General features: G+C 48.1%; 1 protein-coding gene across 2 annotated transcripts in view; it reads left to right on the top strand.

Annotated features, from left to right (window-relative positions):
- Nucleotides 1-16374, top strand: part of CPAMD8 (C3 and PZP like alpha-2-macroglobulin domain containing 8) — a 1947746-nt gene that overhangs the window by 1530223 nt on the left and 401149 nt on the right. For both annotated transcript variants that reach the window (XM_069649211.1, XM_069649210.1), the window contains exons 30-32: nucleotides 14122-14287; nucleotides 14760-14846; nucleotides 16237-16373. In XM_069649211.1, the coding sequence (XP_069505312.1) occupies nucleotides 14122-14287; nucleotides 14760-14846; nucleotides 16237-16373 (390 nt within the window). The remainder of the gene's footprint in view (nucleotides 1-14121; nucleotides 14288-14759; nucleotides 14847-16236; nucleotide 16374) is intronic.

Below are 16374 nucleotides of genomic sequence, written 5' to 3'. Positions count from 1 at the left end.
GCAGACGACTACATCTCTCTACCACGCTCGGAGCAGGAAATTACGAACACAAAAGTGGGATTCCATGCACTTGACGGCATACCGGGTTGCATTGGTGCCATCGACTGCACCCATGTGGAACTGGTCGTCCCACATGCCATGGAGGCCCAGTACCGCAACCGAAAACAATTTCATTCCCTTAATGTACAAATGGTGTGTGACTCCAACAGGATCTTTACACAATGTTGTGCCCGATTTCCTGGATCAACCCATGATTCTATGGTCTTGAGGAACTCTACTATACCACGCTACATGGAGCGACACGCAGGGAACAGATCCTGGCTACTCGGTGAGTCTCATTTCATGCATGATAATGTGGGGTATGTGATGCGGCAATGACCTGGCAGGAAGGGGGGGGGGGTGCGTACGTAGCAATGTCATTCCACAAACATCCTTTATTGTCCACATACAGGTGATGCCGGGTATCCACTGAAGAGATGGCTCCTTACACCACTCGGGAACCCACAGAACCAGCATGAGGAGGACTACAACCATGCCCACTCACGTGCCCGTGTAGTCATAGAACAGGCATTCGGCCTACTGAAGACTCCTTTCCGCTGCCTCAGCAGGTCTGGCGGGGCACTTCTGTACCGCCATGAGAAGGTTGCAAAGATGGTCATGGCATGTGTCATGCTACACAACATGTGCGTACGTAGAAATGTGCCCATGCCCCCTGACGCAGAACTGCAAGCACCTGAAGATGGTCATGATGAGGGTGGGGATGTGGCAGCACCTCAAGGAGTCTGCGAGGCACAGGAGGGCCGTGACATTCGTCAGATTCTCATAGATTCATGCTTCTAGCACTCACGCCTGGTGGCTGATACATGGACACGGGACTTGTGGCACTGTGTGTGTCTGGAACATGCACAATATGGACTGTACGCCTATGAAGGCCTCGTACACAAAGATCAATGTCCACACATCTCATTGGATGATCGTGCATTGTTTATAGCATATGTGAGATTATGTTACACACCCCATCGACCCGCCACCCAAGTGAGCCCAACACACCCCCTCCACTCTCCTACCTCCCCCCCGAACACCAGTGTCCAAAGATGCTCATTGTCAGTGGGCAGACGCTATTGCAAGCCCCCTCTCCGGGTATCAGGGGCACCCCTGCCTGTGGAGCGCAGGTTCCTCCCAGATCTACGTTGGGGGCTGCCCTGGACGGAACTTGCAACGGATGATGTCTCTGCCTGCTCACGTCCATGCATGTCCCTAAGGGTTTGTGAGAGCTCAGTGAGCACACGGCGCACAGCGGCAAGTTCAGCACATACGTCTTTGGACGTCGCATGCAGTTCCCCCCTCAGGCTCTCGGTGCTTCTCTCCATTTGTACTCTCAGGCTCTCGGTGCTTCTCTCCATTTGTACTCTCAGGCTCTCGGTACTTCTCTCCATTTCTGCCCTAAGCGTCTCAGTTGATGTTTCTATGGCTGCCTTAGTACCCCCACATTCATCAGCATGGTCCTTGAGGAGCGTGGCCAGTTGCTGCTGTTGCACGATCACCTGGTCGAGGGACTGTTGCCTCTGCTGTGCCATGGCCATTTGCGGTGGTGTCACAGAGGGGCTGGTCACCTCATGTTGCCTTGCCACAGGGCTTGTGGGGGATGGCCAGTCGTCGTCTTGTGGGTGCCCCTGCGTGGTATCCTCATGGTGTACGGGGTGAAACGAACAGGGGGATTGAGACAGGTCATGGATGGATCTTACTTCGACATCCCCGTCTTCTGTGTCGGAGCATGCTGCCATTAATGGAGTGTCACCTATGGTGCTGCTGCCACCAGAGGCAGTGCCTTCTGTGGCATCCATTGGGGGGACCTGTGGTGGTGCTGTTGTGGGCATGCTGGCTGCTGGGGTGCCTGTTGATGTTCCCTCCTGTGTGCTGCCACTTGATTTGTGCTGCTGCCGTGTCTTGATGCGTGCAGCTGAGGTGGAGGGTCTTTGGCCGTTGGTCTTGGCCCTCTTTGCAGGTGTGCTGGTAGGGGTGTCCTGGAGCTCGTCGTTTGAATCGGACCCTGTGGTGGAGTAAAGGAGGGCGAGCGTTATTCATGGGTCTGTTGAAATTGGAATGGCAATGTATCACATGCATTGGGGTGGTACCTGAGGGTGATTTGGGTCGGGGCCTTGGAGGTGGTTTCATTTTTGTGTGGAATGAGGATGCAGTTGTTTTGCAGCCTGCAGTTAGGGTGTGCCTGCTGCACGTGTAGAGGGTGTTTTTAGGATTTTTAATTATTTATGTATTTAATGTGAGTTTTAAAGTGCGCTATCAGGCCAATGTATGTGGACGTTCTCCTGGACATGTGTTACTGTTGCACTATGTGGACACATGGTACTTCACATGATTGGACATTGTGGATTTGGCATTGTATTAGTTGGCCCACCTACCGGATTCTTCGGATGTCTGCACTCCTTTCTCCATCCCTCCGACTCCCTCTATACTCTCCATTCCAATGGTGGAGGCACAGATTTCTTCCCAGGGGGTCAACTTTATGGGTGATTCCGATCCTCCCCCGGTAGCTGTGGCAATGTTGCGATTGGCGGATAGTATGCTCCGTACGCGTATCCGCAGGTCGTCCCATCGCTTTCTGCATTGCTGTGGGTTGCGGGGTCCGGTCCCCACCGCACTTACCCGCTGTGCCACCAGGGCCCATATGGCCTTCTTGTTCGCAAGTGCCGTCCTGGTCATTTGCGTGGAGAAGACGACGGCAGCATTCTCCTGGAGGGTCTCTGTAAGCACGGTGAGTTCCTCACGGGAGAAGTGGACCTGCCTCTTGCGGTCGCACGCTTTTTTCGCTACTTTTCCCATTTCTATTGCTTTCACTAGGGTGGATGACGGGTTGGGATGTGTCTCAGGGTAGTATTTTTAATGGTTGTGTGGGAATTCTGATTTTATAGGTGTACGGAGTGCTGTTTCCCGTTCCGGGCCCATGTTTTTACTTCCGTTTCCATATGTTTACGGTCACCGTACTTTCCGGTTGCCGCTCATTACGGTGACCGCTAAGATGGGTGGCGGAATTGCACCTAGGGCGCCGTACGACGGCGGTGAGGGGCGTTTTGGGGACATTTCCACCATCGCGGACTTTGCACTTCCGCCATGGCGTAGTGCTCGTGCCCGATGGGTCGGAATTAGCCGCACTTTGCTCCGTCGTGCAATGGCGGAAACGCTATTTACGCTATGGCGGTCAGGTCAGTCACTTTCCGCCAGGGTCGTAATGAGGGCCAGTGCGTTATGTTGGAAGGTGAGCAGTCAATGGGATTAACATTTGACTTTCTACACCATAAAACAAATTGCGACCATTTGTAGCAGGGTCTAGTGTTTGCTTGCCTCTTTTAAAATGTTAATGCATCTGTCAGGTAAGTTAAAGTGTCCGAACTCTATGACTTCAGGAGCCAACCTGCAAAGTTGATTGTCTGGGGGTGTGGTTGGAGGGTTGTCCCTGGCAGCTGTGACATGTTGTAAGGGCTGGTGGGCAAACGGACATTAGAACCACATTTGTCGTGTCCACATTGGAGCAACTAGGAACATTGTTAAGTGTTCCTGATGCATTTTGTGGATCACTTTGTTGAGAATTGGGGTCAGGGGAAAAACATGCAAATATTCCTGACCAACTGATCAACAGTGCATTCCTTTGAATACCTTCAAGGGAAACCTGGAGGTGTAGGCATGGCATTTGCATTTTCCTGTGTGTCAAACAGGTCTATGCAAAAATGCTGTTCACAATGTCTGTATGTAATTCCCACTTGTGTTCCGGGGGAAGGTCTGTGTTTCTGCTTAGCAAGTCTGCTGGGCAGCTGTGCTCACGTGGAACGTGTTGAACACGAGGTAAACGTTCCTCTGGAGACTCCATATTCAAATCTTCAATGGGTTGTGTATTCCTCATCTTTTGATATCTTCCCTTCAGCTGCTTTGGGAAATAGCTTTTTTGGCATAGGGTGCTGTGTGTCGATGCAGTCGACTCGATGTCCCTCGACGTCATCATCAGTATAGAGCGCAGCGCTTGTTCGCTACAGGTCAGTTTTTCCGCAATAGCTAATGCTTTGAGAAATACGTCACGCTTTGTTTTATTTTTGAGAAAAACTTCGATACTCGAATACGATGGCCTTGTCTTCGACACCATCAACCCCGAAGACCAGGTAGAAAAAATACCACGTCCATCACGGATCCTCTTCGTATGTGGTGCCTTGGCGTGCAGCATATGATGGCGGACTGTAAGTCCTGTCAGTCCATGACTGCTAAGGCTCAGGAAGAGCGCAAATGGAATTTAGCAGCAGATAGGCCCACTACTAAATCCCCATCTGCGACTCTGTTGAAGAAAAGATCGTCTGACGAGTCGAAAGGTGTCTCTCCTCTAAGGAAGGGATTGAAAAAGCACACCATTCCTCGTCCTCTTCAAAGGAGGCGTAAAAAGTCACTATAGATCACCTTCTTCGTCCTCATCTGATTCCTCTCTGGAGAGAATGTTGACCTGCCCAACCAAATCCTCCACTCCAGCCGTGTGAGAAGAATTCAGGCAGGAAATGCTTGCAACTTCAGAGAAAAATGCCCCGACCCCAGTGAAAGAGAAAGAAAGAGGCCATGCTGCTGTTGTGCCGTTGAAAGCCGTCAAGGAAAGGGCTAAGGCTAAATCCTGCGTGTCCTCGTCCCCAGGACATAAACCAGAGACACCTCGAGATCCCCTGAGGTCTCGACAAGACGAAAAATCATTGAAGACTCCATCGAGGCGAGGGTCAAGCCTTTCGAGGGCTCCATCGATGCCAAAATCGACAAAGAAATTGTTGATAACGTTGACGCCATTAGCATCCAGAGAATCAATGCCATTGGCGGTGAGACCGTCGATGTAGTTAGTGTAAAAGCCATTAGCACCATCGGGGTCGAAGCCATCAAGTTCAAAAATCCTAAAAGCCTTTGCCAAAGAAGGGTTTTTTCAAGTCTTTATCCTCCTTTTAATTGGAGTACGAGCCTTCGGACCACGACACTCCACCCGTTGGGTTGGAGTTTGGCACACCTAACGCCCCAGAAAGCCTGGTTAAAAGATTTGTTTGAGAATCTCCAATCTGCTAGTGGTGTTGACGCATCACCGGAACTTGAGCTTGGCAAGCTAGACCTGGCAGACCATGAAGTTGCCTCTTATAGGCACTTTATGACCAGAGTTATAGATTTTGTGGGATGGGGCAGACCTGCTCCACCATTTTAGCAAGACGACCTGGCAGATATTCTTGATTAAGGTTCACAGAAGAATCCCATGCTCCCATTTCATGTCACACTTCAAAAAAGGGTTATGGCAAATTGGGAGGTTCCTGAATCAAGTTCACTGTGAATAAGAAGCTCACCAAGAAGTACAGGCTCTCAATTAGCGACCCTAGCTATCTGTCAAAGGTCAAAATACCAGAGAGCCTGGTAGTTCAGGCAGCAACGGCTACTTCCAAACAGGTTGCTTACCCGACCATCGCACCAGACAGGGATGTTTCGACGATTGGGCTAGGAAGGTATTTTCTGCCAGGAGCATGGCACTTAAGTCTGCAAACGCCACTTGCGCCTTAGCAAACTATACATTCACCCTGTGGATCTGCCTAGCTATGGCAGCTGACCATATTCCAGAAGGGGAAGAAAGACGGCTTCCTGAATATGCTAAGGAGGCTATGTGTGAGTCTCTACAATCAGGACTGGACTCAACTGATAGCATCAGCAGAGCCATGGTGGCAAGCACTGTAATACGCAGGTTTGCGTGGTTGAGGAAGTCAGGTTTTACACCGGACGTGCAATCCAGACTCCTCAACATGCCTATTAATGGCACTCAGCTGTTTGGCAGCAAGGCAGACGAAAGTCTAGAGAAGCTGCAGACCTCAAAGGCGGCAGCCAAATTCCTCAGTGCTGCCATTAGGTAGCCGCAACCATCCTACCCCAGTGAATCATCTTGGAGGGGTAAGTCCTTTCGCTTCTACTCCTCAGTTGGAAGAGCGAGAGGACCGGCTAGTCAAAGAGGCCAAAGAAGATTCCCTTGTGGTGGATGAGGGAGAGGTGCAATGCCTGCCCAAGCAACGGCTACTTTACCATCAGCTGCTGCTTCAGCCACCTCAAAACCTCTTTTAGGCCTCAACCCACAAGACCCCGTTTGGAGGCAGACTCTCGCTGCATCTGCAAGAATGGCAGGGTATTACTTCCGATGCGTGGACTTTGTAAACAGTAGCTCAGGGTTAATGCCTCCCTTTCCTAAAAAGGCCTCAGGACCAACCACCGGGGAGCCACTCATTCAAAGTTCTGGATCTGTTCCTTTTGCAGGAAACTTTGAGCCTGTAAGAGAAAGGTGCTATAGAACCAGTACCTGGGATGGAGAGGAACAAAGGGGGGGTACTTTCCCTATTTCCTAATCCCCAAGAAGGACGGAGGATTGATACCCATCTTGGACTTGAGATGCTTCAACAAATTCCTCAGGAAGGACAAGTTCAAGGTCATCCTTTCGCAGATCCTTCAGGCCCTCAAGCTCCAGGATTGGATGGTGTCATTGGACTTCAGGATGCTAACTTTCATGTGCCTATCCATCACAAGCACAGAAAGTACTTGTAGTTTGCCGGTGGCGGTCCTTATCAGTTTCTAGGGTCTGCCATTCGGGCAGACCTCCGCCCCAAGGGTTTTCACCAAGCTGATGGCGGTGGTGACAGCGAGTCTCAGGAGATGGGGGATTCACATCTACTGCTACCTGGACGATTGGCTGATCAGGGCACGTTCTCCCGAACAGGCCCTGGAACATCTCAGCATCACACATCCACAGACTGGCTTCTCCCTCAATTACAGGAAGTCCCAGAAGATACCATCTCAAAGGCTCTAGTTCATCCGAGCAGTCCTGAATGTGTCCAGGGGAAAAGCCTTGCCACCCAAGGTGAAGGCTCAACACATTCTGCAGTTGGTCACCAAATTCCAGAGTGCCCAGCGTCTTCCGGCCTTCAACCTTTTGAGGTTGATCGGCCTCATGGTATCCTGCATTTTCCTGGTGCCTGGAGGCTCACCTGAAAATTAGATCCTTCCAATGAGCTCTTAGGACACAGTGGTCTTATTTCTGAGGCAGGATGACAGACCTCCTTCAGGTACCAAGCAGGGTCGCACAGGATCTCCCGTGGTGGGCAATATTCTCATGGGAGAACCTTTTTGGCAACCTTGGCCAGAGATAACAGTAGTTACGGATGCCTCACTCACAGGCTGGGGAGCCCACGCCAATGATCTGTCAATCAGCGGTCGTTGGTCTCCATCAAAGTCCAAACTACATATCAACCTTTTGGAGCTGAGGCCGATCAGACTAGCAATGAAGGCCTTTCTGCCCTCTAAACGGGGAAAGAATGTCCTGATAATGACAGACAACACAGTGGCCATGTACTACCTCAACAACAGAGGAGGTGTAGGGTCACTACCACTGTGCAGGTAGGCAATGCAGCTTTGGTTCTGGGCAATTTAAGAAAGAATCTCACTGATGGCGGTTCACTTAGCCAGAGAGGGGAACCCGTCAGCGGACGCTCTGAGCAGGCAGAGCACAGTCTCCCACGAGTGGGAACTAGCTCAGGAAGTCCTTCAAGAGATCTTCACCCTTTGGGGAACCCCTCAACTGGATCTGTTTGTGACCAGTGTCAACCGAAAGTGCAAACTGTTCTGCTCCAGAAAATGTTCCCCAATAGAAGCTCTGGGAGACGTGTTCGTAGTGGACTGGGAGTTTCCACTGCTGTATGTGTTTCCTCCAGTACCCACCATTCGTCACGTGATCGGGAGGTTGAGAAAGTTTGGGAAATCCATGATTCTAATTGCGCCAGATTGGGCCAGTAGGACTCGGTACCCGGACCTTCTGGAAATGTCCGTCTGCCCTCCAATGAGTATTCCACAAAGAGAGGACCCCTTCGCGTGAGAGAAGGGTCGGGTTCTCCATCCAGAGGTCAAGACACTCAACTCAACCTTCACACATTATTTCGGAGAGGTTGAGATATAAGGATTGGGACCTCCTGGATGATGTAATGGAGATTTTGCTTTCAGTCAGAAGGCCAGAAACGAAATCCTTATACCGCTGCCGTTGAATTCTGCAGCTGTTGTAGGGAACACGATGTAGACACTTTTCAGTTTAATACACCTATGGTGTTGTCGTTTTTGTTACACTTAGCAAATCTGGAGCTCTAGATTGGAACAATAAAAGGTTATTTGTCAGTGCTTTCAATTTTCAAGCGCACATAGGAAGAGGTATCTTATTTCAAGATGCCGTTAATCATTCAATTTCTTAAAGTGCTCACTAACGTGTTCCCTCAAAACCTTTTCAAGTACCGATTTGGTTTCTCAATCTTGTGTTTTAATTTCTGATGGGTGCTCGCTTTGAGACACTCTATTCATGCAACTAAGACTATTGACTTTCAAAACCATTCTGTTGCGTTGACATCAGTCCGCACAGTGAGTTGCAGGCCTTATCTAGTAAGCCTCCATTTACTATTTCTTTTTACAAGGACAAGGTTGTCCTTAGGGTTAAACCTTCATTTTTGGCAAACATTGTTTTAGATTTTCATTTAACCCTGAAAATTGTGCTTCCCACATTCTATCCGCCTCCTCACCCTAGCAAGAAAGAGGAAAGGCTTCATAGGCTTGATCCCAGAAGGGCTTTGAGATTTTACTTTTCACGAATGGCAAAAATATGTCAACATGACCAGTTTTTCATTGGGTATACTGGACATGAGCTGGATCTTCCAGTTACAAAACAAACTTTGTCCAGATGGATAATTCTTGCTATTACAGAATGCTACAGATTGGCTGGGAAAGATCCCCCAGAACGCCTGAGAGCTCATTCCACAATGGGCATGGCAACATCTTCTGCTCTGCCCAGAGATGGGTTCCTATGAAAGACAGCTGTGCGGCAGCCACTTGGTCTAACATTCGCACATTTACTAAACATTACTGTCTGGGTTCATCCTCTAGCCAGGAAGGAGGATTTGGGAAAGCTGTCCTACATTCAATACATGACATATCTTAAATCTAAACATTGTTACTGCCTCCTTCAAGACCTAACACTACTTTGTAGTCTATCAAAATATGAGGAATACGTGGGAGGACACAATCCATTCAAAGAACAAGTTTCTTACCCCTGGTAACGTTCTTTCAACTGGATGTTCCTCCTACGTATTCCTCTTTGCCCCTCCCAACCTACCCCGCTGTAGAATTTCCAGGCATTACACTTTACACTCTTTCAAAGTCTGGTACTGTCTGGGACTCACTAATGCAGGTATTTTGGTAAGAGGAAGGCGCAAAAACAGAACTGAAGCAAACAGGTGCTGCACATGCTATATATACCGACGATGACGTTGACTCCTAGATGGAAGGCGTGAAGGGATATTGAGTCGACCACATCGATGCAAAGCGCCCTCTGCTGAACGTTTTTTCCAAAGCAGCTGAAGGGAAGATATCAAAAGATGAGGAATACGTGGAAGGAAAATCCAGTCGAAAGAACGTCAACAGGGGTAAGTAACTAGTTCTTCTGTGTTAGTCTGGATAGATGTGGTGAATGAGTCCTGCCTTGTTTTCTGAGAGAAATCATGGTGGTTGTGCTGTTTGTGAGAACCTGTATTGTTTTCCCTTTTAGATGGTGCTGAAAAACTTGGAAGGCTTTGAACACTGCTAGCAACTCTAGGATGTTGATATGTTTGCTTGTTAGCTTCTGTGTCCACATGCCGTGCGTTGTCTGGTGGAGATTATGAGCTCCCCAACCTGAAAGCGCCTGTCCTCAGAGTAGCTTGTGTTGGAGGTGTGACAAAGGGCTTGCCCTTTAGCAGGATGTCATTTGTCCACCACTGATGTGCTGCTGCCACAGTTTGCAATACTACCACTAGATCATCCCATAGTCCATTTGCAACATTTACTAATCTGCGCTATGCAGGCTACCCAGGCACATATTAGAACCAGTTCAACCGTGACTTCTTCTGTATGTACACTATTCCAACAGTGCACCAAGTGGACACACTGCACGACTGCTCACTGCAGCATCTCCACCCATACACTGACAACTGTACGATGTGCTAACAAATCACCACACCCATCCAACCAACAATGTCTGCAATGCAGCCAAATCACACACACAAAGGAACAATATGACACCTACCTTCACCCAGTGGACATAACTTTTCAACCAGTGGACATATTTTTCTGTACATTGGCTCCAGCCATTCCTTGAAGGGGCTACGGACTTACCACACACAACACATCATAGTACACGCTATGTTTAAAGGTTCATGTCATGTTGAATGCACTCCCCTTCTACAATTCAGCCTGCCACCACTCATCACAGAAAGCGAGTGTGGGGAGCAGGACCAATGTTATGAAGATTGTGTTGTTTGGTTGGCATTACATTATTACAATGCTTTCTGAATGGTATGTTTGTGCATTACGGTAAGTGGAACATGCGTGATTGCATCCCTGCTTTAGGGTGCAGAGGTTGGGTAGAAGGGCTGGTGCCTATGTTGCCTTTCTGAATTGTGGCACATGCCTACATGTTCGCCTGCATGGCTTTTTGTTGTGGTGGGTGTGGGCAAGGCCTAGACTGTTGGGTTCAGAGTCTGATGCCGATTGTTACACTAGGTACCGCAGATTGTGCCTGGATCTGCGTTCTGGCCTTGTGCGCTAGACATATCTTCTGCGTTCTCTTCTCTCTTGTCTTTGCCTGTCTTCGCCTGAGTCTCTCTCTCTCTCTCTCTCTGTTCAGGATATGCGTGACTTTGTGATCTTCGTGAGGTGGAGCCAGGATGCGATGGCGTCAGTGGGGTGGTCCTCGCCTTGGCTCTTGGTGGTGTTTCTCTGGAACTTTCTCTTCCTTTATCCGGGGAGAGCCTGCATACTGATTTGAAGTGGCCTCCCTGCCCACATGTGATGCAACGCTGGCCAATGGCTGGGCAGGTGCCGTCGTGGGGCTATTCGAATCCGCACTTGTAGCAGAATGGTTCCTCTGGCCTTCTTTCCAGTTGGAGTCGATGTACGGTTTCTAGTGGTGTGTGGTTGTTGAAGCTCTCCATCTGTGAGTCGACTGCTCTCTCTGCCCAAGCTAGTGCCAATATATCAACTAGCGTGCAGGCTTTTTGCAGTAGCTTCTGCCAATGATTTGTGACCTCAAGGCCTCCGTGTTGGAGTAGTTCGCAAAATCACAATGCTTCATTTTCGTGTGCAGCATCATCACATAAACGTCCATTGTTTCTCCTTTGGTTTGTTTGATGCTATGGAACAAATGCCACTCATAGTCCATGTTTGTGTGTGGGGTGAAGTAGGCTGCCAAAGCGTCTTTCAGATCCAAAATAGTATCGATGGTGTCGGGGGGCATCTCGTCAATGATGTCCCTTGTGGCTGGCCCCACCGCTAATTTAAGGAGACATTTTCGTCTCTCATCCGCTATGGGCCCTGTGGCCCCCATGTATAAGCCAAAGTCACGTATCCCTCAGACCCATCTGGGACCCATGTTGCTGGTATCAGTCACATCAAATGAGCCTGGCATCTGAGCTGCCAGAGTTTCTGGTAATCTGTAAGGGGTTTGTTTGTGTGCCTGTGGCCCTTGTGCCGGTGGACCTAGGATTTGGGCTTGTGCCACCTGGTTTCCATCCTGGTCAGACATTATGGGTGTATAGTATTTTGATATCTGTTCCTCCTCTCGGCCCCTCCCGGGTCACCTGGAAGACACTAATCTTGTGCCTTTAACGTGGGTGGCAACAGAAGCCACTGGCTCCCCTTGTTGATGGCCGCCACCTTGGGCACGAGCACCATCGATGTTGCGCTGTAATGGGGCCCTCCTCCACTGTGGGGTGTGTCTGAAGGATGTGGGCCATGTGCCAGTGTATGTATCTTCAGGCTTGTGTTCTGCTTCTGCTCACTGCTGCAGCCCGGGATCCAAACGCTGCGCTGTGCGAGGTGGTTCACCGCTGCGGCCCATGCCGTGCCTCGGCCTTTCCACTGATGGGCGTGTGCGTCCTGACCTTGCGCTCCTGCGCTGGATGTGCAGCCACGCCGTCACACCTGTGGATGCGCCATGCCGTGTACGGTGCCTCCAGGAGATAATTCGATGCGTGGCTGCCTTCTTCGTGGTCCGTGACGGCTTTCCACGCTGCCCGCCTCGTCGCCAGTGTCAAGGCCTAGGTAAGGCTGTCACTCGCACTGCATATGCACACACATAAGGCACGGGACACGGAGATCTCCTTCACACGTCTTCCTTTATTTCACTTAACAACCGACTGCCTACACCCCGCCCTCCAAAGTCACTTCCTCCCCCCCAGCCGCTGCGGCCCATGCCGTGCCTCGGCCTTTCCACTGATGGGTGTGTGCGTCCTGACCTTGCGCTCCTGCGCTGGATGTGCAGCCACGCCGTCGCACCTGTGGATGCGCCATGCCGTGTACGGTGCCTCCAGGAGATAATTCGATGCGTGGCTGCCTTCTTCGTGGTCCGTGACGGCTTTCCACGCTGCCCGCCTCGTCGCCAGTGTCGAGGCCTAGGTAAGGCTGTCACTCGCACTGCATATGCACACACATAAGGCACGGGACACGGAGATCTCCTTCACACGTCTTCCTTTATTTCACTTAACAACCGACTGCCTACACCCCGCCCTCCAACGTCACTTCCTCCCCCCAGTCTCCCTCAGCCCCGGGATACATCAACGTGACAGGCCTGAACAGGAGTGCTCTGAAATCCCATGTCAATGTTACACCATACAGGAAATATTGCTGTATATTTTTCTGGGGGGGTTAAAAGATGTGCACATTTGTACTTTGCTGATAACATTAGAAGAAATTCTGCTATTTTCCAAGTGTTCATGATTCATCTTCTCAGGGAGAAATGCTTATGGGGTGACTGAAATAGCCACCCCTTCACTGAATCCCCTGTTTACCCCTGTACTAGTTGGGATTCACTGGCGTAACGGGGCAGCCCCCGATGTGTGGGAGTCCTCATACTGCCCATGGCCAGTGGGGGGGCCTCAGCATGGCTTGCAGGGATCAGGGGGGCACATTGTGTGTTTCGACACTGGTGGGATCCTTCAGTACGACTCTGAGAAGGAAAGGTCATATGAGGCAAAAACGTACTTCCATCCTAAAGCTAAGGATCTACTCCTAGGCTAGCATGTTGGGGGTAGGGGATTCGCATTCAGCAGTGAAAAATAATGACGCACTTTATCTACGCAGTATACAGCCTGAATCGTTGACACATCGTCCATGACTTTAATTAAGGCTTACCTCGCAAACAGGATTTATTCGCCAATCCGTGCTGCGCCACATAGTATTTCTGACTGAGATGCCGTTGCGAGAGGACCATGCAGAGCACACCTTGCAGCGCATGCGCGCATGAGTGTTGGAGCTTCTTGCTGCAGCAAACGACCACGCACAGTATGACACCTGATCTCGCACCTCGCGCACAATTCCTATATGTAATACGAACATCCATGGAGTCACAAAGTCAGGGAGACAACTGTGCCAGGGCAAGTCCTGGACTACATGGAACGTCGAGCACGGCCCATCGACGCTAGTCCTCCAAAATATGTAAGAGAAGCAAAAACAAGACTTTGTGTTGCTGGCAACAGCGAAGAAAGAAGATAGGGTCTGGTAGCGATAAGGCAAGGGTACTGGGGTTACTGATGCCAGCCCGATTCCTTTCTTGGGCGTGATGAGATTTTTTTTGTGTGGTTCATACTTCATCAAAGTTGTGCTGTTAGCAATAAAAAAGTTAAAAGGCATAATATAAACCTCTGGTCTTGACATATAATAGCTTCTTGGAAGACCACAACAAGGTCAGGGTACAGGTAAAGTGAAAGGAACGGTCACAGATTTCACCCAAGAGGGACTCAAAGTTAGTTTTGCCTGCATATGTTAGTGGATTGAAAGGCAGTGGGAGTGTTAGAATTTAAGGGGTCGACGAGATCCATCTACCATACTGATTTGCATGAACATCTATAAAATATGAAATTAAAACTGTTGACGTTGACAAGAATGTAATGCTATATGATTATTCACCATGGCCAGATTGCTAGAAATATGTTTTTATAATGGGAAGTATATTCAATGAATTCAACCTGAAAGAAGAATGTGTATTCTTTTGTGCCACAGGAAGAAAAAGCCACAGTGGCCAAAGCAAAAACTTTTCTGGAGTCCAATCTGTTTTCAGCTGACGATCCATATACCACAGCTCTTATGGCGTACGCCCTGACTTTACTGCACAGTGCTTCTGGTTCTGTGGCTTTGCGGAGGCTGAATGGCATGGCAATTATGCAAGGTAACATTTAATATAATGCTTGAAGGATGTTGTCCTACATTGGAATATTATGTTTACACTGCAATCCCAGTACAGCATAGAAGAAGGAACTGGACCAAGTGAGGACTGTCTGCCCATTTACACATCTTACATAAGGCCACTTAAATACACGTAAAAAACAACCTTGAAGTGAAAACTTAGATTTAAGCTGATACAGTTAGGCTAAATTATTTTATTAATAACGCACATACTAAAAATAATCATCCCAAAAAGGACAAGATGTCCCATGTAATCTGTGAGTGCTTTATCCTGCTCTGTTTTAGCTTTGCTTTTCTGTACTAGCTAGATGTTCTGTCTAATGCTTCATTGACCATCAGCGGCGTTTGGAATATATGTGACACAATGCATTCAGACTGGACCCGATGATTTTTAAAACCACATCTCTAAAACCATGTTAAAAGACCAAAACTAGGTGCATATTTTATCATTTCAGATGGTTTCACGCACTGGAGTTTAACAGGAACAATTGTCACAGACGAGGACACTTTCATGGGATTCAACGACGGCCTTTCACAATCTGGTACCCAAGCGTCTGTCTTTTCTGGATTTGTTTGATAAGGGTTCACATATTTAGTGTTCACTATTTGTGTGGCTAATGCTTCAGCATAGGACACACATTATTTGTATGAGGAAAATAAGTTTGGTAAAGTTCATTGTGTATGTATTACATTTAGAGAAGGCCCTGACTACTTTAAGTTCCACAGCTGTGACAATAGATGTGACATTAGACTAATCTACTGGTTCATGAATTATTTGTTCTCCTAAATTAAATGGTTGTTGTTATATTTACTCAGGGTTTTACAGTCGGTTTTAATCCAACATTCGGCCGGATGTATTACACTCTATTTGAAACACTGTCTGTTCGCGTTCATTAAAATAATCTGTGGTGGCTGTCATTGCAATGCTTCTTCAGAATGACTGAATTCATCACAACAAAAGTATTATACTAATGATTTGATTGTACATGTCTAAAATCTGTTCATAAATGTGTCAGAATATTATAAAAACCGATTGAAAAGCATTGTAAAATAACAAAAAGACAAGTACAGGTAAATTAGATTAAAAAAAAGTCTATCATGCATGATCCACTGAGGCAAAATGTAATCCAGCCCCTCTGAAATACATTATTAATACATCCAAACTTGAATAAAACAAGGCCACCACATAGTAATTTCATAAAGTAAAGGATTATGTCAATATGCGCAGTAGAATGGCCTGATTTTCAAAAATCTTTTCAGTGGGACTTTCCCATGTTACAAACATTTTTGTAAATCAGCACATAAGTGATAACTAATGTGCAGTTTATGCTGAAGATATCGCTTGAAAGGGCCTATATTGCAACAATCATCTGCTTACCTGATGAGGTAAATAGGCACGATATGTAGGATACGCCATTGCCTTTGTCATCTGGTTTGAGCATAAACCAAGCATTGACATATGGAGTTACGCTACTTTTCCTTTGAAACTAAAAATAATGTTAAATAGAAAAGCAATGTACCTCACAATTTCTTCTGAGCCATCTTCATCACATTCGGCACTTATTATTATCGAAAAGGGCAGGCTGATTTAGTGCCCAGTTGCATTGGTACCTCATGGCACAGCAAACCTGAAAGTCTGTCTCCTGGAACTAAAAGTATTGGCTTCATAATGATTGATGATGGCATAGCTATTATTTCTGATGGTGTGTATCCCCTCCTCAGTGCTTAAAAAGCCTGGGAGTGTTTTTGGGTGGAGGAAGACTCCCATAGCAAAATATATTGAAGGGTTGGACTTCCTTTTTAACTGATGTTCCCCGAAATACTCCTATACATATATTGATCTTGTTCCACAATAATTCAATATAACAAATTGCGTTGCTGTTTAATGGAGGTTTAGTAAGCCATCCTTCCCGTCTTTTGTCACCTCTCCAGTGGTTTCTGCAGAAGTGGAAATGACTGCCTATGCTCTGATGACATACACGCTTCTTGGAGATGTGGTGTCTGCACTACCTGTAGTCAAATGGCTCTCCCAACAACGAAATGCACTCGGGGGATTTTCATCCACACAGG

Source organism: Ambystoma mexicanum, chromosome 1p (assembly GCF_040938575.1).
Source record: "Ambystoma mexicanum isolate Mex_15411 chromosome 1p, UKY_AmexF1_1, whole genome shotgun sequence".
Classification (NCBI taxonomy): Eukaryota; Metazoa; Chordata; class Amphibia; order Caudata; family Ambystomatidae; genus Ambystoma; species Ambystoma mexicanum.
Note: the sequence above shows the minus strand (reverse complement) of the source record. Positions and strands in the feature narration are given on the sequence as shown.